Below are 24,169 nucleotides of genomic sequence, written 5' to 3'. Positions count from 1 at the left end.
TGAATTCTACGTCAGATTGTTCATCGTACCCGGGGTAGCACACATTGCAGTGTGTGACACCCCGGGAACGTGAACAGATCTTACCTACGTCCTGCGGCTCCCGGCCGGTAATGCGGAAGGAAGGAGGTGGGCGGGATGTTTACGTCCCGCTCAGCTCCACCCCTCCGCTTCTATTGGCCGGCTGCCGCGTGACGTCGATGTGACGCCGAACGTCCCTCCCACTCCAGGAAGTGGTCGTTCGCCGCCCACATCGAGGTCGTATGGAAGGTAAGTATGTGTGACGGGGGTTAATCGTTTGTGCGGCACGTTCAACAAATTGAACATGCCACACATACGATGGGGGCGTTGCAAATCGCATACGATATCGTATGCGAAATTGCAACGTGCAAAGCAGACTTTATTCTTTGGGTCGGTGCGATTACAGCGATGCCAGATTTATATATTTTTTTTTATGTTTGCCGGTTATCATACACGATGAAACATGTTTATTTTTTTTAATCCCCAAAATTTTTTACATCACAATATTTTGAGACTTATAATTTTTTTGTATTTCTTCCAACAGTCATTTGAGGGCTTGTTTTTTGCAGAACAAGTTGATGTTTTTATTTTTATTGAAAACATTTTCGAGCACATACCATTTTTGATCACTTTCTATTCAGATTTTTAGTAGGCAGAATGAAGAAAAACCAGCAATTCAGGAACTGTTGTTGTTTTTTCTTTTTGCTGTTCACAGTGATGTAGAAGTGATCAGACGGCTTTATTCTTTAGGTCAGTATGACTACAGCGATATCATATTTATATTCATTTTTATGTTAGCTGGTTTTGCACAATAAAAACAATTTTATTAAAAAAAAAATTGGAGCCATAACTTTTTAGTTTTCTGCTAATTGAGCTGTTTTGCAGTTTGTTTTTTTTGAGGGACAAGGTGACATTTCCAGCAATAACATTTTTATTTACATTCGTCTTTTTGACCACGTTTTATTCCACTTTTGTTCAGCGGTTTTATGAAAAAGTGTATTTTTATGCCACGTTTATTTATTTATTTTTTACAGTGTTCACTGAAAGGGTTAAATAGTGTGACAGTTTTATAGATAAGGTTGTTCTGGAATACATTTACTATTTCTATTTTTACATAAATATACGTATTTATTGGCATGATTTTTTTTTTTGGTGATTTTTGTAAAAATATTTTAACAATACTTTTAAACTTTTTTTTAAAAAAAAAACTTTTTAATTAGTCCTTTTGCGGTACATTATCTTTCATTACTCTGATCACTGGTATAATGCATTGCCTTGCACCAACATTGCAATGCATTACACCTGTCAGTGATGCAGTGACAGAAGCTTTTTAGACCATGTCCTGTTATGGTCTAAAAGGCTTGCTGAAGCTGGCTGATGATTTAAGGTTACCATAGGAACAATTGGGGCCTTGTAATAATGTTGTGAGGGTGTCGATCAGACAAGAGAAAGAGCGCAGTCTCTCTCCCAGCCTCCTAAATGTAGCGATCAATATCAGTCACGGCATTTAGGGAGTTAAACAGCCTGTGGTGGTTCAGGCACCTCTCTTGACTATGAGAGCTGGATCTCGGCTGTCACGTAAGGCTATGTTCACATTTTCGTTTTTGTGCATCAGTCACCTGCGTTGCTTGACGCTTGTGACTGATGCGTTGTACAACGGGTAACAAGAATTGTCATGAGAAGGCGGATTCCGTTGGTGAAATGATTTCAGTATAAAAACGAGCCAGAAAGTGATCAACTGATCGCTCTCAAAAGCCGGCCGCCGGGAGATCAGCTTATCGCGCTCAAAAGCCGGCGGCCGGCTATTGTGAACGATCAGCTGATCTCCCGGCGGCCGGCTATTGAGAGCGATTAGCTGATCGGCCGGAAGCCGGCTTTTATGAGAGCGATCAGCTAATCGTTCATAATAGCCGGTCGCCGGGCGATCAGCTGATCATTCACAGAAGCTGGCCGCCAGGCGATCAGCTGATCGATCGGCCGCCGAGAGAGAGAGAGACATTGATTTGAATGATTAAACACAAGATCTGAGCATGCGCAGTGAAAACAAAAGGATTCCGCTGCTGAAAAAACATTACATGTTGCGTTCCTGCCGCTCGACGGTCAGTCGTTCCTTGCAAGGCAAGGCCATCAATCGCAATCCGCCACTCATACACGTCTATGGGAACAACTGAATCCGCTAAACGGATTGCGTTGTTTATCAGAGCGACGGATTGTGACTGATCCTAAATAACGTAAATGTGAACATAGCCTAAGCTGAGCTCGCAGTGGTGATGTCAGGTGCACAACTCCAGTGCATGCGCGGTCGCCAGTATGTCCGAAGTCGGGTAGCTACTGCAAAATAGAACATACCAATACATTCAAGTGTGGAAAGAGGTTAAAAGAGTAAACCACAGATTATACTGAGTTTTTTCTGACAAAACTATATGTCAATCTACTCAGTTCCCCCTGGTCTATAACATGCCAGCAGATTAGACTGCATTTTCATGGTGACAGGTTCCCTTTAAGTGGCATGTACCTCTGAATGAATTAAGTGCACTCCAGTACTCTCCTTATTTAAACTGGCATGCAAAATGTCATACGTAATCTATTGGGCCTTTTGATCATTTTACAAATACGCTTAGCCATAGCTCCTTTTCTTGACACATCATAAAAAAAAGTGTCTAGTGAGGCACAAAAAGTTTCTAATCTGGCCATACACAGCTTTCATACAGCAGACAATTGTTTCTCCTGACTTCCCCCACATACACATGAGCTCAAGTGTTTTCAGCCAGGAGAGAGCAGAAAGCTGCTAAAAGACACATCTGGCCGCAGCTTATCTTTCTAGAAATCAAAGGGATCGGGTATTGAAATTTCTTCAGCCTGATCACTGGGTCTACTGACCTAGGCTTGTCACATTGGCACATATGAGACAGGAAGCTTAGATTAGAAGGTCTAGCAATCGTGTAATCTTCCAATTTGAGCACAGTCCTTGAAAAAGTGTGTTATTGTTTGATGAGACCAAAGTTGACATTTTTGGCCTTAATTCCAAAAAAATATGTTTGGCTGAAAGTCAACACTGCGCATCACCAAAAGAACACCATACCCATAGTGAAGCATGGAGGAAGAAGCATTATGCTTTGGGGCTATTTTCGGCAGCTAGAGATGGGGCTTTAGTCAAGGTGGAGGGAATCATGAACAGTTCCAAAAAATCAGACAAATTTGCAACAAAACCTTCGTGCCTGTGCTACAAACCTGAACATGAAGAGGAATTTCACCTTTCAATGACGCTAAACATACGCCCAAATCAAGAAAAACATGACTTCACCATAAGAAGATAAAAGTTTTGTTTGGAATGGCCGAGGCAGAGCCTTGACCTGTATCCCCTATAAAATCTGCAGGTTGACCCGAGGAGGGCTGCATACAGGAGATGCCCTCACAATCTGACAGGTATGGAGCACTACTGCAAAAGTGGGCAAAGATTTCCAATTCTAGATGTACCATGCTGATAGGCCCCTACCTCAAAAGGCTGAATGCTGTCATAAATTCAAAGGTACTTCAACAAAGTAATACTTTAAGGGTGTACATATTTATGCAACTATATTATTATTTTTTTTCTACCCAAAAATGTTTCTGTTTATTTTTCATTTTTATTGTACGGATTATAGGTGACATTAAATGTAGAAAATTTTTGAAATTATTCTTCTCCATGAGATTTTTTTTTACATGACATAAACCTGGCTTTTAACAAGGGTGTGTAGACTTTATATATCCGCTATATTATCTGATAATATGGAATTTTCAGTAACTGTCATTGTTACTGTTACTATCCACATGGACATGATTTCTCTCAGACAGGAAATTGAAGTTTGCCGTGTTTGATAACAAGATTTTCTTGGTCTCGCAGGAAAGAGAATCAGATTACTAGTTTTTTTCTTTTCTGCTGCTATATTGTACATGTGAGTTCTCCCGGAGACTGATCACAGCATTGCGCTCTGTTTTGTTTCTTTTTTTCCTCCTTCCTTCAGTTAGAAAAAATGAGGGAGTAGAATACTGGCAGAAATAAAAATAATCTCCAGCATAGACAGATATAACAAGCTGTCTTTATGGCGCTATCAGGGGACTGGCAACGTGCCTCTGCCATGTGTTGCTATACAAAAATAACACTTTTAAACACACATCAAATAAGTGATTAAAATATGATCTCATTCTGTACTGTCAATAAAAATGTAACTCATCAGTGAAAACCACTTTCCAAATGCGGCCCCTGGGCTGATCACTCGAGCTCCTGGGTCTTGTAAGGAGCAAACAGTTTATTCTACTGGAAGTTCAAGTACTGAAGTGTTATACTAGTATGGCAGCCATTCAGGTGAATGGCCATCTTTGTAATTCAAGGACAACCACTGTAATTCATTAGTGATTCCAGATTTTTCAGTACTAGGCCTGCTATACACATTGTGGTCTTAATACTTTTTTCGAGCAAAGTTGGGATTGCGTTTGTTGAAGTAGTTCCTACTCCAATTAAAAGTTTTGGGGATTTATTCTACGGAGCCAGTGAGAATTAAAGATATACACAGGCATGTCATTGCTATAGCTCTCCAAATGATTTGAATGAGAATTAGATCTTTTATAGTCCTTAAAAATATAGGCGTGCTATGCATAAATTTAGGCGTTTTTTTACGTGATAGCAAATAGTAAATACATAACTGCATAATAAGTAAAGACACTCCCAGCATCCACCCAGCTAAGCCACATCCCCTGAACAAGTCTTTGTTCGAAAAGTGAAATCCCACACCCTAAGAACGTTTTAGCAGGCCTGAAAACACTAACTCTTTCCTTACTTTAACAGCCTTCAAAACAAAAGGGGAATGGTTCCCATTAGGTTGATGGTGATTTTAGGTGTGACACTTGTCATGTGGCCAAAATTTGCTAGGTGTTACTGCTACATCATAGTGCAATACAAATGAATAGAATAGCATTGCAACCCCAATGGTACCGTGATCGCAATAAGCAAATCGTAAGTAGTCCAGCTGAGTTGGATTTTTTGTGACTTGCTTTCAGTACCCTTGGTATTGTGCTGTGATGTAGCAAGGACACCTAGGAAACTTTGGTTACATGACAGGCATCATAGCGAAAGTCACCTTGTACTTTAATTCTTAGACTCCAAGGAATGTAGAAATGCATGCAAAACTGCTTTTAATTGCTTTGTGGATTTATAAGCCCCAATTCTTTAAAGTGTTTAGACCACGAGGCACAGTTTTGTCTTTTTCACAACACTTTCGGCCAGTTCTGCCACCGTGGGTAGAGCTGGGAGGAACAGGGGTGGGATGTGGCAACAACCTCCTGACAAGTTCATGAAAAGTGATGGTGTTCTTTATGCCACCAATGTTACTCCATTGCCACTGATAAGATGTGCAGAATTCATTAAGTGGCTTGTGCCTCATAATGAATTCAGCCCATCTTAATCCTGCACACAACACATTAAGACTAGCATATAAAATTCTAGTCTTCATGAATCTGGACTGTAGTTCTGCCATTTTTAAGCAGCAATGCAGATTGCCCAATATACAGGTCTATGTATGATGGGAGGCTAAAAATGTAAAATAGAGGGGTGGCACACCACTTCTGTCTCATAGGGCTAAGATGTTGAGGGGGTACAGCTCTTTACGTGGGTCATCATGCTCAGGCTTGATGCCTTATAAATTCCTATTGTATTGAATTGGGCCTAAGCCATTAAAATAGCATTTACAGAAAAGATTTTTTGTACTGCTAATTAAATTATATCCATATATTAATACTTTTTTGGTTTATTGAAAAGGCAGTGAAAAGCCATCTCCATTTGTTCATAATGCCTACAGATTTGTATTGGATTTTTTTTATCTTCATGGAAAAGGAACATTTTGCTTTGCCTGCCATGTAATATTGGAATTGCAAGACAGAAAAAGAGCATTTAACAGAAAACTAGATTTTCATGTGGAAAATCCAGACAATTCAGCAATATTGTAGAACATAAACACAGCAGTTTTAATATAAAACATGGCAGAGGAGGAGGATTGTCAGTAAGACCCTTTGGGATTGTCATAATGTTTGGTACAAACTGCACTAAACCCGGAGGTTTTCCCTTAAGTCTCATTAGTAATAGTGTTTGCTCAGGAAAAAATGTGGATTTTCTTGAGAGCCAAACTACCCACTCTTTAACTTTTTGTGAGCTGTAATAGTGATGAAAGAGAACAGATTGTGATGAATGAGATATATATGGAACACATGTAACATAAAATGTATTTATAGGACAGTGCTATATTCTGGAAATAAGATCTGAATGGCCTTTTATAGGTTTGGTGTTTGGTGGTCTTTAAAGACATGCTTTTCTTATGGTAACTTAAGAAAGCTGAATTTCGGATAAGGGCGCACAACATCTTTTTCAAGGGGATTTTGTTCGAAGCCAGCCTGAAAAATGATGAAAAAAGTTACTATAATGCAAACGTAAAAACGACATTGCTGTGCACGTCCATTACTGTATTATTTGTCTCCACTGCTTTAGAATTTGGAAATGGTGAAGTAGGTTAAAAGAAGTAGCAAGTGTATTCTTTGAGTGACTTCTGCTAGTTATAATAGAAATAGTAAAAAACAGAAGGAAATACCTGCCTGTTGTACTCGGCGCTGGCACAGAATGGTCATTGATCGCTTCTGCCAGTGATTCAGCTGCTCACCCTCAACATAGCAGCTCTTCTTCTTCCAGGCTGCTCTGTCGACGGAGCGTGACTGCAGGTGTCTTGCTGATTGCTGATTGACAGCCAGCTGCCACAGACAGTAGGGAGCTGGCTGTCTATCAGTATGTCAGCGGTCATTCCCTATCAAAACAATCAACTGCTCTGGCGAAAGCTGCTGAATCGCTAGGAAGAGTGGTTTGTCACTGCTCTGTGCCGATGGAGAATGGCACCAGGCACAACACGCAGGTATCTTAGGCACAGTGTTAACCCTAGAACGCACAACCATAGAAATCTACCATAGGAAACAAGTGACCTAGCAGGCCTCCAAGGCCCCAGGTATGCGTTCTAGGGTTAAAAAAAAAGTATGCGATGTCCCCTTCAATTTACACTGTGTGCAGAATTATTAGGCAAATGAGTATTTTGATCACATGATACTTTTTATACCTATTGTCCTACTCCAAGCTGTATAGGCTGAGAGCCAACTACCAATTAAGTAAATCAGGTGATGTGCATCTCTGTAATGAGGAGGGGTATGGTGTAATGACATCAACACCCTATATAAGGTGTGATTAATTATTAGGCAACTTCCTTTCCTTTGGCAAAATGGGTCAGAAGAGAGATTTGACGGGCTCTGAAAAGTCCCAAATTGTGAGATGTCTTGCAGAGGGATGCAGCAGTCTTGAAATTGCCAAACGTTTGAAGCATGATAACCGAACAATCAAGCGTTTAATTGCAAATAGACAACAGTGTCGCAAGAAGCGTGTTGAGCAAAAAAAGACGCAAAATAACTGCCCATGAATTGAGTAAAATCAAGCGTGAAGCTGCCATGATGCCATTTGCCACCGGTTTGGTCATATTTCAGAACTGCAACGTTACTGGAGTATCAAAAAGCACATTGGGACAGGGACATGGCCAAGGTAAGGAAGGCTGAAAAACCACCACCTTTGAACAAGAAACATAAGATAAAACCTCAAGACTGGGCCAAGAAATATCTTAAGAATGATTTTTCAAAAGTTTTATGGACTGATGAAATGAGAGTGACTCTTGATGGGCCAGATGGATGGGCCAGAGGCTGGATCAGTAAAGGGCAGAGAGCTCCACTCCGACTCAGACGCCAGCAAGGTGGAGGTGGGGTACTGGTATGGGCTGATATCATCAAAGATGAACTTGTGGGACCTATTCGGCTTCAGGATGGAGTGAAGCTCAACTCCCAGACCTACTGCCAGTTTCTGGAAGACAACTTCTTCAAGCAGTGGTACAGGAAAAAGTTGGTTTCGTTCAAGAAAAACATGATTTTCATACAGGACAATGCTTCATCACATGCATCCAACTACTCCACAGCGTGGCTAACCAGTAAAGGTCTAAAAGATGAAAAAATAATGACATGGCCCCCTTGTTCACCTGATCTGAACCCCATAGAGAACCTATGGTCCCTCATAAAATGTGAGATCTACAGGGAGGGAAAACAGTACACCTCTCAGAACAGTGTCTGGGAGGCTGTGGTGGCTGCTGCACGCAATGCTGATCGTAAACAGATCAAGCAACTGACAGATTCTATGGATGGTAGGCTGTTGAGTGCCATCATAAAGAAAGGTGGCTATATTGGTCACTAATTTTTTGGGGTTTTATTTTGCATGTCAGAAATGCTTATTTCTAAATTTTGTGCACTTATATTGGTTTACCTAATGAAAATAAACAAGTGAGATGGGAATATATTTGTTTTTTATTAAGTTGCCTAATAATTCTGCGCAGTAATAGTTACCTACACAAACAGGTATCCTCCTAAGATAGCCAAATCTAAAAAAAAAAACAACACTCCAACTTCCAAAAATATTAAGCTTTGATATTTATGAGTCTTTTGGGTTGATTAAGGGGCACTTTGCACACTGCGACATCGCAGCCCGATGCTGCGATGCCGAGTGTGATAGTCCCCGCCCCCGTCGCAGCAGCGATATGTGGTGATAGCTGGCGTAGCGAAAGTTATCGCTACGCCAGCTTCACACACACACTCACCTGCCGTGCGACGTCCCTGTGGCCGGCGACCCGCCTCCTTGTTAAGGGGGCGGGTCGTGCGGCGTCACTGCGACGTCACACGGCAGGCGGCCAATCAGAGCGGAGGGGCGGAGATGAGCAGGATGTCAACATCCTGCCCACCTCCTTCCTTCCGCATATCCTACGGAAGCCGCAGTGAGGCCGGTAGGAGACGTTCCTCGCTCCTGCGACTTCACACACAGCGATGTGTGCAGCCGCAGGAGCGAGGAACAACATCGGACCGTCGCGTCAGCGTAATCATGGATTACGCCGACGCTGCACCGATGATACGATTACGACGCTTTTGCGCCCGGTTAATCGTATCATCCAGCCTTTACACACTGCGATGTCGCATGCGATGCCGGAAGTGCGTCATTTTCAATTTGACCCCACCGACATCGCACCTGCGATGTCGCAGTGTGCAAAGTGCCCCTAAGAACATAGTTGCTGATCAATAATAAAAAAAAATCCTCTAAAATACAACTTGCCTAATAATTCTGCACACGGTGTATGCACGAATATTTTTGTCCTGGTGAATTCAGCCTCGGAAATTTCCTAAAAAACTATCAGAAAATGTTCAAAAAAAATGGACATAATCATCTTATGGAAAAATTACTTGCTGTGCATATTTTCAAACTTTTACTTCAGATTTCTAAACACTGCCAAATGATTAAAAGAAGAGACGTCCATTGTGCCGTTTTCCGCTCAGAAGACGATCAGTACTTTACATTACAAGTCAATGAGAAAACTCAAAAGATACCCGGATGACACCTGGACATCTTTTGGAGTATTTTGTCATTGTTTTTAGGCTTAAAAAAACTCAAATCAGTTTTTTTTTTTTCCCAAAACGTTTTTTATTGATTTTTCAAATTTGTAAAAACATGACAAGTATCATTGCAAAAGAAGAACATTCGTCTGACAAAATGTGACATAGAGGTGGGTGATACCCCAATTTGGAGTTCCATGTTGCTGTTCGATTTAAGATAGTATACAGTAACATTAAACCAAAACATAGGTAATGAAATATAATATAACATATGCAATACAATTCGTTAAATCTCTGTGTCGTCCCTGAATGATTTCAATTTTGCTAGCGTGTCTTGGTATTCCCAACCGTCTCGTCTCCCCCTCCCGCCAGAGCCCCCTCCTAGGTGATTCTCAGTTTACCCAGGCTGTCCTGGATATCGCTCAGGATATACCACTCCGAGTGAACAAAAGGTGCCATCAGGTTAATTATTTCTCCCTGTGTGAATTGGCTTTCAATAAAATGTCTCCATCTCACAAAAAACTTGGCTGTCAACCCATCTTTATCCCTCTCCGCTTCTAGTTTTTCCCACTTCAGAAGGTTGTGTAGTTCGCCCACAACCTCCTTTATGGATGGGCCCTCCCTTTGAATCCAGTGTTTTAAGATGCAACGCTTAGCTATCATGGCTATGTCATGCGTTATTGCGTATTTCCTCTTTTCCTGCGTGCTCGGTCCTCCTCCTACTCCTCCCTCAAAGGAGTGGAAAATCCACACCATTAAGTCTAGTTTGCTGAAAATTCCCCATGTTGACTGGGCAAATAGTCTGACTTGGTTCCAGAACCTAGCGATTGTCTCACATTCCCATAGCCCATGCAGCATATCCGTTTTTTCTTTTTGACACTTAGGACACCACCTATCCCTACCTGGTATGTTGAAACCTATAATGGCCCTATGTAGAATTCTGAATTGAGTGTCTCTCCATCTCTCATTGGTAATATGTTTCCGCACTTGTACCCATCCTCTCAGTATATCATCCACCACTTCTTCCCTTCCCAATTGTTTCCCCCACGCTTTTAAAGTCCGACTATCCTCCCGAGAGATAAGCACCCCCCTTAGCGATCGATAAATTTTAGAGACATTTATACTTGTTACATCACATTCCAGTAACTCATCAATCGAACTTCTGTTCAGCTCTCTTCCAACCACACCCAGGTCTCCTATTATTCCATGTTTCAATTGTTCATACTGGATGACATGTGAGCTATTAAGGTTGTACTTATCCAGCACTTCCCGACCTGTCATCCACCTCCTGTCCTCCACATTCATGACATCTATCATTCTCCTGACTCCCCTCTCTTTCCATCTAGTAAATAGCTTGTTTTCTCGTCCCAGGGGAAAATTTGGGAATGCCCAGGGGTTCAAGTACTTGGACACTTTCCATGAGAGCCCCAGTTTTTTCCTTACCGACTTCCATGTTAGCATGGTGTCTCGGAATATAATTGAGTTCCTTATGTGCCCTTCAACCCTGGATAGTGGGGAGTGCAGAATGGACGTCAGATCCCACGGTGACGCATATTTAGTTTCCATCGCATGATCTGAGTGCCTACTCGTTCCTCTCACCCAATCAATTACATGCCTCATGATACATACAAGATTATACCCTTGGACATCTGGAAAGTTTAGACCTCCCTCCTCTGCTGACTTCATCAGCGTACGCAGCTTTATTCTGGGTTTCCTTCCCCTCCACAGAAATTCTGTATACGCGGAGTTGAGCTTATTCACATCCTTTAGTTTTAGCAATAGCGGGATTGTCTGGAAGGGATACAGCAGCCTAGGAAAGCTCATCATTTTTATCAGGTGACATCTTGCCAGTAATGGAAGTGGCAGACCTTTCCATCCCTTTAATTGAACTATAATTTTCCTGATTAGCGGTCCATAATTCAAGTTATAGATTGTTTCCACCGATCTTCCTATATGCACTCCCAGGTATTTAATTGAAGATTGTGCTATAGGAATTCCACATAGACAGCCATCCCTTATTTGTCCCCCCATTGTCCCATGATGCCCCTTTAGGAACATGATCTCGCATTTTTTTTTGTTCAGTTTGAAACCGGAGAATGAGCCAAATTTTTCAATCAAGGCAAGAGTCTGTGGCAAATCCGCACCGGGGTCCCCCATATAAAGTATGATGTCATCAGCAAAAAGCGCTGTCTTTACTTCTGAACCCCTTATCTTGATTCCTTTAAAGCTATTTTGTCCCTGTAGTATTCTTGACAACGGCTCGATTGCCAGGTTGAATAAAAGAGGAGATAATGGGCAGCCCTGTCTTGTTCCCTTCATCAAAGGGAACACGTCTGATAGAAAGCCCGGAGTGTGAACCCTAGCTCCCGAGTTGGCATAAAGGTTTCTAATGTAAAGTCTCATCTTGCCTACAATCCCTATGGCCTCCATTACCCTGTCTAACCACCCCCAATTTACATTATCAAACGCTTTTTCTGCGTCAAGTGTAACTAGGGCAGGTCTAGCCCCTCCCTCAGTGAGACCCAGTCTAACCGCGTCTACCACTAGAATTGTCTTTCGGATATTGGTAACGGCATTTCTCCCCTTAATAAACCCCACCTGGTGATTCGTAATGATCCTAGGTAAGATCTCGGCCAGTCTATTAGCCATGATCTTGGACATAATTTTTAAATCCTGATTTATGAGCGATATAGGTCTATAACTAGAGGGATCATCCAGGTCCTTGGTTCCCTTGGGGAGTAATTTAATATATGCTATGTTGGAATTTTTGGGTATTTCCGCCCCTCCCAGGAAAGCATTAAAGACTGAGGTTAGATCCGGCGAGATCAGATCCTTCAGAGCCTTATAGAATTCACTATTGAAACCGTCAGGTCCCGGTGCCTTGTTGGTGTTAAGCTCCCCAATTGTTCTCGTCACCTCCTCTACTGTGATATCTGCGTTTAAGGCACTCAAATCTTCCTCCGTCAAGCTAGGCATTTGGGCTTGTCTTAGCCACTCTGCCTCATCAGTCATGTCGTTATTCCCTGACCCATATAGTTTTCTATAGTAATCTCCCAACAGTTTATTAATGTCCTTAGGATCCGTAGTCACCTCTCCCCCCTTTGTTTTCAGTTTAGAGATCACTGTCATCTTTCTGCTGCCCCTTGCCAGATTGGCCAACATCCTTCCCGCCTTGTTGCCAAACCTATGTAAGTCAACCTCCTTGTGCGACCAGAATAGTTGTTCCTTTTTTTTGGCCCATTCGTCAAATCCCTCTTTTGCCTCCAACCATCTGCCTTTTGTCATGGGAGATCTATTTGTCACATAATTTGTATATGCTACCCGTACTGCTTCACTATGGAAATTATAATTCTCATTGGTTTTCCGTTTGATCATGGCTGCGTACCCCACCAGACGGCCCCTTAGGACCGCTTTTGCCGTTTCCCAAAATATCACTGGGGACTCTCTATGTTCCTTATTGTCCTCTGCGAATTCTCCCCACCACTCCTGTAGCACCTTGTGGAAATTATCTTGCCTGAGAAGGAACGATGGGAATCTCCATATGATATCTGTACCTCTCCTGAATTTCTCTCTAATGCCCAATCTCACCGGACTATGATCAGAGATCACCATATTCTCTATCACACAATCTTGCGTACCACTCAGTAAGTCTTGCGAGATCCAGAACTGATCAATACGTGACCAGCTATCATGAGGGTGAGAGAAGTGTGTATACTCTCTGTCATGTGGGTGAGTTAGTCTCCAGATGTCTTTCAGTCCTACGTCTTCTAATGTTACATCCCTATTGTCTAAACTCCTGCCCACATTAGCTGTCCCCTCCTCGCCCCTCCTCCTATCTTCAGCTGAGTCTGGGACAGTGTTAAAATCGCCTCCCACTATAATGTTAGCCTCCCCATCTGCTAATATGGTGGCCTTTATGTCATCATGGAATGTGATTTGTTGTGAATTTGGGCCATAGACATTATAAATACTGAGTTTACCCGCTGGACTAACGATTGTTAAGTGCTGCCACCTTCCATGGTCGTCTGCCTCATGTGCCACTACCTCATGACTGAATTGTTTATTTATTAGAATCATAGTGCCCGCTTTTCTACCTTGTGCCGCTGCCCCGTAAACGGTGCCCACCCAATGTTTCTTCATGCGGAAAAAGTCCTCCCCCCCCAAGTGGGTTTCCTGTAATAAGGCAATGTCTGTCTTTAGTCTTTTCAGATGTCTCAATATCATTGCTCGTTTGTTAGGTGATCTCAGCCCTTTAACATTCCACGTAGTTATCTGTATCATGTTAACCTGTGTATTCTGCTTTTACTACTCCCTCCCCTATGGGCCCCTGCATCAAGGAAGACGAGATGTTCGACACTAGAATCACAGTTGGTACCACAAAATCGACACTCCCTTTCCCCACCTTGCAAATATAACAAATACAACAAAAAGCATGTAACTGTAAAACATATTTTCCCTTCCGAGAAATCCACGGCGCTTCCCGCCACGTTGGTGAGCTCCCCTATTCCTAGCCAAAATATGTAGCTCCCTAATCACCCCCCAAAAAATATATGTTCTATCCCCGGACTAACTTGAATAAGCCTTTGAAAATTATGCAAAAATTAGCACAGTATGTCAAAACCTCAGCAAGATTCTCCAGTCCTACTTATCTCTGACTCCAGGTAGCCATCAGTCCGCCCAGAACAGGCCCACTTCATTTGAATTTGGATGATGTTCCTGGACAAAGGAGAAAAAGAAAAAAAGAAAAAAAAAGACCAAGGGGAGAGAAGATGGAGAAAGAAAGGAGAAGAACAAAAAAAAAAAAAAAAAAAAAAAAAGAGGGGGGGAAGAGGACCCAGACTTTGGGATGTTTTCCTCTCTTTTCTCCCTTCCCCCTCCTCCTCTCACCTCCCCAACCCTCTCTCCGTAATGCATCCTCCTCAACGCCTCTCCCTGTTTGGGAAGAGAGAAAAAAAAAAAAAAAAAAAAAAACAGGCAAAAAAAGGAAAAACAATGAGCGAGTTCCAGTTCAGGTATCATGGTTTCTCTCCAAGGGTTGGTTCCTGTGTTCCAGGCGAGAATTATGCTGTCGACCCGGGCTTGGCCTCCTTTCCTCCCTGGTCTCGACTTGCTTTTGTCCCCCAAGACGTCCCACATCTCTTCCTGAGCTTGTGGGGGATCCTCTTCTATTATTCCCTTCTCCACTAGCTCCTTTTTCTTGCCTTTCTGACCTAGTCTTGTCGAGCTCTGCCATGAGAATGTTTTCTGCTTCTTTGTAGTCCTTGTAGTATACAAACGAGCCATTGGGGTTTCTAACTTTCAGTGTAGCAGGGTATAATAGCTGGCACTTTACTTTTTTGTTGTACAGAAATGAGCAAATTTTGGTAAATTCTTTTCTCCTTCTGGATACTTCCGCTGAATAATCCCCAAAAATTAGCAGTCTGTTGCCTTGATATTGTAGTGGACGCTTTCGTTCTCTAAAGGCCCTCAATAGTTCCTCCTTATGCTTATAATCAAGGTACTTGACAATCACCTGCCTGGCTCTTATCGGGGTATTCTTGTTTGAGTTTTGGCCCTCTCCCTTATTCGCCTCCTGGTGTCTCAGTGGACCCACTCTGTGGGCTCTTTCAACTCTGAATTTCGCCTTTATGCCCAGGGCCTGCGGTAGCTCCAACTCGCATATATTATCCAACCGTCCAATCGACACAGACTCTGGCAACCCGACTATACGTAAGTTGTTTCGTCTCGATCTGTTTTCCAAATCGTCCGCTTTATCCTTCAAGTATTCATTAGATTTTGCTAGAGCTGCTATTTGTGCCTGCATAGCCAGTATTGTCTCCTCGGAGTCAGATATTCTCTGCTCTGATTCTGCCAGTCTAGAGGCATGGGCATTTATCTGTTTTTGCATATTAGCTAATGATGTTTGTATGGCTGCCTCAATAGCCACTTTAACCTCTTTTGACAAGTGTGATGTCACTTCTTCAGCCAGTTTTTTATAGTCCACATTAAGCTTTTGTGTGTACTTGTCTTGGCCTGCAGGTGGTGCTGTTTTCTTAGTTCTCTTTGTCTGTACTGGGCCACCACCTCCATCCCCCAATAGCTTGCAGGCTTGTGATGTTGGTGTAGTAGGCTGCTTTTTGTTTCCTTTGGAAGGGGTACTATGAATTCTTGCATTTGACTTCCTGTGAGTCTGAGTGGGATTAATCTCCCTGTACTGTTTGTCAGTTTCATCCTCCAACACTGCTGTGTCTCTGAGCTGCCCTGCTTTGTCTGCATCCTCTCTCCCCTCTGCCTCCATATCTCCTTCATCCTCCCATTGCGATCCACCGTCATCAGTCCCCTGCATCCACCTCTCTCCTGCTGTGTCCTCCTGTGACTCCTTGCTCATATCTTCCTTATCTCCTGTCTCCTCGCTCATATCTCCCTTATCTCTCCCCTTCCAGCTCTGTGTTTGCTTTTCTGAGTCTCTCACCATGCGTTCAGGCTCCTCCCCCATCAGGCTCGCGCCATTATCTTATCTTCTCCCCTGTCCATATCAAAGCTTCTCCAGGCTGACTCACCGCTCCCAGAGCTTCTCAGGAGGTACCGTTCCATAGCTGTCTGCTTTAGGTAATCTCCTGTGCTGCTCTCTGTTTGGTGGCTCGTCCGGGGGGTCTGTTTTTAGTCGGTTTCTGTGAGGGGTGGCAGGAGCTTCTCCCCTAAGCTGCCACCTCAGCCAGGACAGGAACAGGAAGTCAGTCTCAAATCAGTTTTTTCATTATGCAATGGAGTGAAAAAAACGACTGGAAAACATCAGTAAAAAATATGTCACAAAAACCATTGGAAACCCAATGAAAACTGTTGAAAAAATATCCAGAAAATGACTGTAGGAATGACACAAAAGAACTCTTCAGGAAAACCAATGCCTAAGTTTCCTGAAGCGTCTTCTGCTTGAAAAAGTGAGTTTGCCGGAGCTAGACATTGTGTGCACATACTCTTAAAGAACACCTGGTATGAGTATTTTATATCTCAAACTAATGGCATGTATGTACAGGCGATGCCATGCTGATTAAATCCATACATTTTAATGTAGAAATCTCTTTTGCTATTTCTGAAAAATCCAGTGTTGAAATAATATGCAAATGAGCTGCAAGTGCTTGGTGGGACAATGCACTTGGAGAGGCAGGCCGCTGAAACAACAATGACTTGTCAGTCAGACACAGAAGGCAGACACTGACAATGAGTGGAGAATAGGGTGGGCAGGAAAGCTGGAAGTGCAATGCCCCACCCCATAGCACTTGCAGCTCATTTGCATATGATTTCAACACTGGATTTCTCAGAAATGGAAAAATGGATTTATACTTTCTGTTTCCAAAGAGCTTTCTTGAAATTTTTACATGAAAAACAAACATCTTACTTAGGATAGAGTGAGGAAGGGAGGGGAGGAAGGAAAGAAAGCTTGAAGATCGCCTTTATTCAATATGGATTTATACTTTCAAGGTATGGATTTAATCAGCTTGAAACTACTTGTACATACATACCATTAGTTTTAAGGTATACATTCTTCATAATAAGTTCCCTTTAAAGAAGACCTATGACTTGCTCAAAAAAATTTAGCCAGATACTTCATAAAAATTCATGAGCTCTCCTGATACTGCTGCCTTTTTCCGTTTTGTGCTCCATCATTTTGGACTCACTCCATATTGCTTTTGGAGAGAAATATGTGAAATCTCTGCTGGTGTATACACTTACAGTTAGGTCCAGAAATATTTGGACAGTGACACAAGTTTTGTTATTTTAGCTGTTTACAAAAAAAATGTTCAGAAATACAATTATATATATAATATGGGCTGAAAGTGCACACTCCCAGCTGCAATATGAGAGTTTTCACATCCAAATCGGAGAAAGGGTTTAGGAATCATAGCTCTGTAATGCATAGCCACCTCTTTGTAAAGGGACCAAAAGTAATTGGACAAGGGACTCTAAGGGCTGCAATTAACTCTGAAGGCGTCTCCCTCGTTAACCTGTAATCAATGAAGTAGTTAAAAGGTCTGGGGTTGATTACAGGTGTGTGGTTTTGCATTTGGAAGCTGTTGCTTTGACCAGACAACATGCGGTCTAAGGAACTCTCAATTGAGGTGAAGTAGAACATCCTGAGGCTGAAAAAAAAGAAAAAATCCATCAGAGAGATAGCAGACATGCTTGGAGTAGCAAAATCAACAGTCGGGTACATTCTGAGAAAAAAGGAATTGACTGGTGAGCTTGGGAACTGAAAAAGGCCTGGGCGTCCACGGATGACAACAGTGGTGGATGATCGCCGCATACTTTCTTTGGTGAAGAAGAACCCGTTCACAACATCAACTGAAGTCCAGAACACTCTCAGTGAAGTAGGTGTATCTGTCTCTAAGTCAACAGTAAAGAGAAGACTCCATGAAAGTAAAATACAAAGGGTTCACATCTAGATGCAAACCATTCATCAATTCCAAAAATAGACAGGCCAGAGTTAAATTTGCTGAAAAACACCTCATGAAGCCAGCTCAGTTCTGGAAAAGTATTCTATGGACAGATGAGACAAAGATCAACCTGTACCAGAATGATGGGAAGAAAAAAGTTTGGAGAAGAAAGGGAACGGCACATGATCCAAGGCACACCACATCCTCTGTAAAACATGGTGGAGGCAACTGGATGGCATGGGCATGCATGGCTTTCAATGGCACTGGGTCACTTGTGTTTATTGATGACATAACAGCAGACAAGAGTAGCCGGATGAATTCTGAAGTGTACAGGGATATACTTTCAGCCCAGATTCAGCCAAATGCCGCAAAGTTGATCGGAAGGCGCTTCATAGTACAGATGGACAATGACCCCAAGCATACAGCCAAAGCTACCCAGGAGTTCATGAGTGCAAAAAAGTGGAACATTCTGCAATGGCCAAGTCAATCACCAGATCTTAACCCAATTGAGCATGCATTTCACTTGCTCAAATCCAGACTTAAGACGGAAAGACCCACAAACAAGCAAGACCTGAAGGCTGCGGCTGTAAAGGCCTGGCAAAGCATTAAGAAGGAGGAAACCCAGCGTTTGGTGATGTCCATGGGTTCCAGACTTAAGGCAGTGATTGCTTCCAAAGAATTCGCAACAAAATATTGAAAATAAAAATATTTTGTTTGGGTTTGGTTTATTTGTCCAATTACTTTTGACCTCCTAAAATGTGGAGTGTTTTTAAAGAAATGTGTACAATTCCTACAATTTCTATCAGATATTTTTGTTCAAACCTTCAAATTTAACGTTACAATCTGCACTTGAATTCTGTTGTAGAGGTTTCATTTCAAATCTAATGTGGTGGCATGCAGAGCCCAACTTGCGAAAATTGTGTCACTGTCCAAATATTTCTGGACCTAACTGTATCTCTTCCTCCTAGATGCTTCCACTCACAGATCAAAGCTGATGTATATGTTACCGACAATGTGCAAAAACAGGCATTCTATAGAATACCTAGGCAATGTATACAATGCAGGAAATGGGTCGTCAAAGTATGAAATACATCAGATGTTCATACATGTCCTGGTCATTCTATAGAATACTTAAATAAGAAACAGGCAGAGTGTAGAATACTACAGGGGTGGACTGTTCAAAAGTAGGTGGAGAGAGCAGGCAGCATTTTGAACCAACTCTATTCAAGATCACAATTAAGTGTTTTGTCAAAAGGGCTTGCTCAAGGTTCAAGATGTTCCTGACCACAAAATACCTCTTCGATCTGCTGCTACTGCTCAGTCCACAGGAAGTGGCCAAGGATTTTTGAGGTGTATGTGCAAGGCTAAGTGCCAAACTAACAAATGCCTTTGCGTAAAAAAAACAATGAAGTGCAATTCAAAATGCCATTCTAGCCTCCCGTGCTGCAACAAATAGTCAGGAATCACACTTCTGATTCCTTTTTTTTTCCCAGCAAAGCTATCCTGTTATTCATTTTGCATTTCTTCTTTCATGTTTTTGACTGTTTGTTACTAAAGACTAAAGGCCGTTTGACACGCTACGATTTATCTGATGATATGTCGTCGGGATCACAGTTTTCGTGATGCACTTCTGTCATCGTTAGCGACGTTGTTGTGTGTGACACCTACGTGCGACTCCGAACGATCGCAAATAGGGTGAAAATCGTTGATCGTTGACGCGTCGTTCAGTTTCAAAATATTGTTCGTCGTTTGGAACGCAGCAGACATATTGCTACGTTTGACACCCTGCCAACGACGAACACCATCCACACGACCGCCTTGGTCAAACAATATTTCGCTGAACGATGTAGCGTTGTTTGTGAGATGTGTACGTGTGACCGATAATAAACGACCTATGAGCGATCTCGGCAAATCGTAACTACGATCTGGGCGTGTCACATCGCTAACGAGATTGTTAGCGATATCATTGTGTGTAAAGCAGCCTTAATAGTCAGTAATGACTATCCTTTGTGTTTTTTCCCCAGTAAAGATATCCTGTTGTTCATTTAGGATTTCTTCTTTCATTAGTTTTTTTGACTGTTACTAAAGACTTTTCCAATCTGGGCATTATATCAGACTTTGCCTGAGCAGTTCTTGTCATTCTTTATAATACCTAGACATTTTATGTAATTGCTAACTTTTCCAATCTGGGCACCTACACATTTTATGTAATGGCTAACTTTTCCAATCTGGGCATTATATCAGGCTTTGCCTGAGCAGTTCTTGTGATTCTTTATAATACCTAGGCATTTTATGTAATGCCTAGGAAAAGTATAGAACAACGCAGATATTTTATACCTTGCCTAAAAACGACAGGGATTGTATACATTGTCTAGGTATTCTATAGAATGCCGGGTTTTTATACATTGCCTGTAACATATACACTCTCCTCTTCCTCCTAGATGCTTCCAATCACAGATCAAAGCTGATCTAATAGTCTAGAATTCTGCCAAGCCGTAATTGAAAGAGGGGTAAAAGCGTATGCCCCCAGAGATGACTCTGATGAAGCACTCAGTTGGACTGCAAGCAGAGATTTCACATGTTAAAGCAATAAATGTGAATATCTCTGGAATAGATTGATGCAGTGCAAAATGGAAAAAAAAACAAACAGCAGAATCAGTGGGGAGCAGGGATTTAACTAATCTTTTTTTTTTCATAGTGAGTAACTGATCCTCATTAAAGCACAGTGGTCAAAAGATAAGAATAAATAGCTATATTCTGTTGGCTCCAAGTGCCACCATGATGGGTATTTTCATGGCTAGAATAGCTTTGCATTATAAAAAGCACTGTTTGAATATGTCATGACTTGCCATGGTCTATAAGTCATTGCAAGCCACAAAAATATGTAAATCCGTGGCACAATCTGAGCTCAATAGTCTGTTACATTGATCCTTTGGTTCCAGGCATCAATGATCAACTGACACCTCAAAAATTGTTTTGTTGAGATTTGTATAGTTCAAATGAGAAATTTAAGTGGAAAAAATGTTTACATACTGCACAATATACTGTATATTTACCTATTTCCTTTTTTTTCTCTTCACAGATTCTGATTTTCTCTCACATGTCTCACCATCCTCAACGGATTCAGCTTCTTGGGATTGCATTCTCTCTGGCTCAGAAAAATGTGATTTCACCATGACTCCAAGGCCCACTCTGAGTGATATAGACCCAACACTTCGTGGATTTTCCCCACTTCTTTCTTCTCCACCCATCTTCATTACACTGCATGCTGACTGGAATACATCAGTGGCTGACTGGGGTATTGCTTGGGAAGCCCTAGTATATGGCTCTGTTGGGCTATATGGATCAGTTGCTCTACTTGCTTTACTCTCCATTTTCTGCCTTGTCTTTAGATGCCCATCAGGTGGCTTTTATTTCTCACTTTTACACCTTCTGTTAATAGCTTTAGGTAGCAGCCGAGCCTTTTCCTTGTTTTATGATGCCTATGGCCACCAGGATCGTCTCCCAGCTTTTACTGCTTTACTTCTGCATGACTTAGCATTTCCCTGTATGACATCAAGCTTCAGTATTGCTTTCCTCTTGCTGTGTTCAAGATGTCGCCTTCAGCACTCATCTCCAAGTTTTCCACGGCTCTGCCTCTTAGCTACTGCAGCATTACTTCACTTTATCTCTGCAGCAGGAGCCGTTGTGGTTGTTGACCTTTTACAGCAATTTCCCTTCCTTCTTCTTATTTCTAGAGGATTTTATGTTTTATTCACTGTAATTCTGTCTTTCTCCTTCTTCATCTTTTGTTGCATTGCAAGAACTCAAAGCACCCAAATCTATGACCTGAAAAGTTCTGCCCCCCCTACAGAATATATTGGTGGATGTCCATTTGCAAATCTTAAAGACTGGTGCAGAGCAATCCATGTTGTTCTTTTGTCTGCCTGCTTTGGCATTTTGAATGCTGGCTTACAATTATATGCTGTACTGTATGCCATGGGCTATGGTGGGCCCATTATTTTTGGCCCTTGGCCATGGTGGGCTTTCCAATTAAGCTCAACTCTCTGTGAAGTTGGAATCTGTTTACCTCTTGCGCTCATAGGAGCCTACCCAATTTTTTGTGCCAATGAGATTGGAAGAAACAATTGCTGGACACAGATATTTCACTTATCACCTGGTCATGTTACCATGAAGGCACCTATTTTACAAACCAATCATCAATGGGCTTCTTCTCAACATGAAAAGCTGCTTGTCTGTGACACCATTGCTAGGAGTGACTCGGAATTCTTCCCACTCTACACTCTAGTGGAAAAACGCCAAAGTCATGGAGAGGACCTGAGCTTAATTTACCACAGCAACAAAAGCTTGGAGGTTCAAGGTTTAAGCCTTCCTCATGGTTCCAACACACCATCCTATATTAGCGTCCAAATAGACAGTGACTCAACTGTTGATTTTCGGCCTCCATCTCCAATCAACTTGAGACGAAGCATTGATGAGGCACTTTTCAGCGACTCTTTGATACCCAAGAGTCTCTTTCATGGTACCACCTTGTCCAGTAGCTTGTCCCTTACTATAAAAAGTTCTACACAAATGGAAGACTGTGTCTTTAAAGAAAAGGCCGCTGATAGGGGACTATATCGAACTTCATCGTGCATTGAGGTAGAAGCTGGACTACCTATCATACAGCCTTTGCCAACTACTAGGCATGACACTCCAACTTCCTCCTCTCCAGGGGTATGGAAGGGAGAGCAGAGCACTACTAGCTCTTTGTGTAAAATGTCATTGGATGGATCATCCTTGGTGCTTTGTTCCAGTGGTGAACATGTGACTCCCTCAACTTGCAACCATGAAGGCAAGCAGGAGCCAAGTTGCAAATCAAAAGCGGTATACCATACATTGACTCCAGCATCACAGGAGTCGTTGGATGCTACAGCTCAGCAAGGATGCAGCCTAAGAGATGACTTGATAAATGTTTTTGGACCAATTGATGCTTTGAGCGTTTGCAGTGATACCATTGACTTGTAAATTAAATTAGGAAATGCAGTATTGAAAGAGAAAAACACATAAAAGTACCCTGTTAATGCTAGCTGGAAAAAAAGTGTCAAGAAGACATCTCACATATGATGCACATTTATGGGGCAGATGTGGTTGTCATAAGTGGCATCTCATACAGGAGTGCTTTATAATTCTAGAGTATCAAGAAAAAGTGTATTTAGATTTCACTCTATGTATTTTATATATTTAATCATTAAATTGCCATCTTTAAAAGACTATATTTTGAAACAGTAAGAATAATAAATTATGCTTACTTTTGGATATACTTGCATATCTGTATTTAAAACATGTAGTGCTAAAAGCCACAGAGGGGAACATTTCTAAAAAAAAATAAAAAAATAATGTATATAGGAAAAGCATAGTTGATGCCATATTGATATAGTGTTTGAGATTTTTGCATACAATAGTCTCCGTTCTCGGGTGAGAACCAGTTTATTAAAGTCATAGTTATATATGCCCTCCTAATGTATACCTCCAACAGACACTGCAAAGCTCCGCAACGTATTAATGATAAAAAAGTGTTATTTTTACCACGAGAATGGCAAAATTGTGCCCCAAAATGTTAGTTTTAATATGCTAAAGATAAAATATATATTATGGCCTCATTCACACAGGTGTATTTAAGAGTGTATTTTAGAACCTAAAAAAAAAAATGGATATTTGCTTGACGAAAACCCAAGTGTGAGGGTGTTTTATATTGACAAACGGAATGTTTGAGGTTGCAAATAATAGAAAAAGTCCATACAACCTTGTTAAATTTGCATTTTTGTAATGTAAAGCCTGAAATCAAGATAAATGATGTAAAACCTTTTTCCATATTTTAATGTGATATTGTAATATAACCGCAAAAAAGTAAAATATACAGATATTTTTTAGGATATTTCTTTTATAAGTGACCTTGAAAACAGTTTGGTTTGGTTTATGTTTTCTAAAAATGTGCATTTTATGTGTCAAAGTCCATGAGAAAGAAACTGAAAATACCAGAGTAGTTCATTGCCTCTTCCACGTGCAGCTTCAAGGCTTATGGTTGCCGTATTTATCAGCCAGATCCAGGTCCACTTTGAATTACCCTGACCCTATCTACACTTTCCGTATGTTGACCACTGCAGAAGCAATGCTTTAGCTTGGAGGTGAATTTGACTATGACACAGTCACATGGCCAAAAAATGAATGCCACTGCTACATCACAGCCAGAGGCGTAACTAGAATTTGATGGGCCT

The 24,169-nt window shown here is 41.7% G+C and overlaps 1 protein-coding gene across 2 annotated transcripts in view; it reads left to right on the top strand.

Moving 5' to 3' along the window:
- PRRT4 (proline rich transmembrane protein 4) overlaps nucleotides 1-23,819 on the top strand; it is a 92,573-nt gene extending 68,754 nt beyond the window's left edge. For both annotated transcript variants that reach the window (XM_075342624.1, XM_075342625.1), the window contains exon 3: nucleotides 20,995-23,819. In XM_075342624.1, coding sequence (XP_075198739.1) covers nucleotides 20,995-22,919 — 1,925 coding nt within the window. In that variant the 3' untranslated portion in view covers nucleotides 22,920-23,819. The remainder of the gene's footprint in view (nucleotides 1-20,994) is intronic.
- The last annotated feature ends 350 nt before the right edge of the window (nucleotides 23,820-24,169 follow it).

This window comes from Anomaloglossus baeobatrachus, chromosome 4 (assembly GCF_048569485.1).
Source record: "Anomaloglossus baeobatrachus isolate aAnoBae1 chromosome 4, aAnoBae1.hap1, whole genome shotgun sequence".
Classification (NCBI taxonomy): domain Eukaryota; kingdom Metazoa; phylum Chordata; class Amphibia; order Anura; family Aromobatidae; genus Anomaloglossus; species Anomaloglossus baeobatrachus.
The sequence above is the reverse complement of the archived record's forward strand: the minus strand, read 5'-3'. Positions and strand labels throughout refer to the sequence as shown.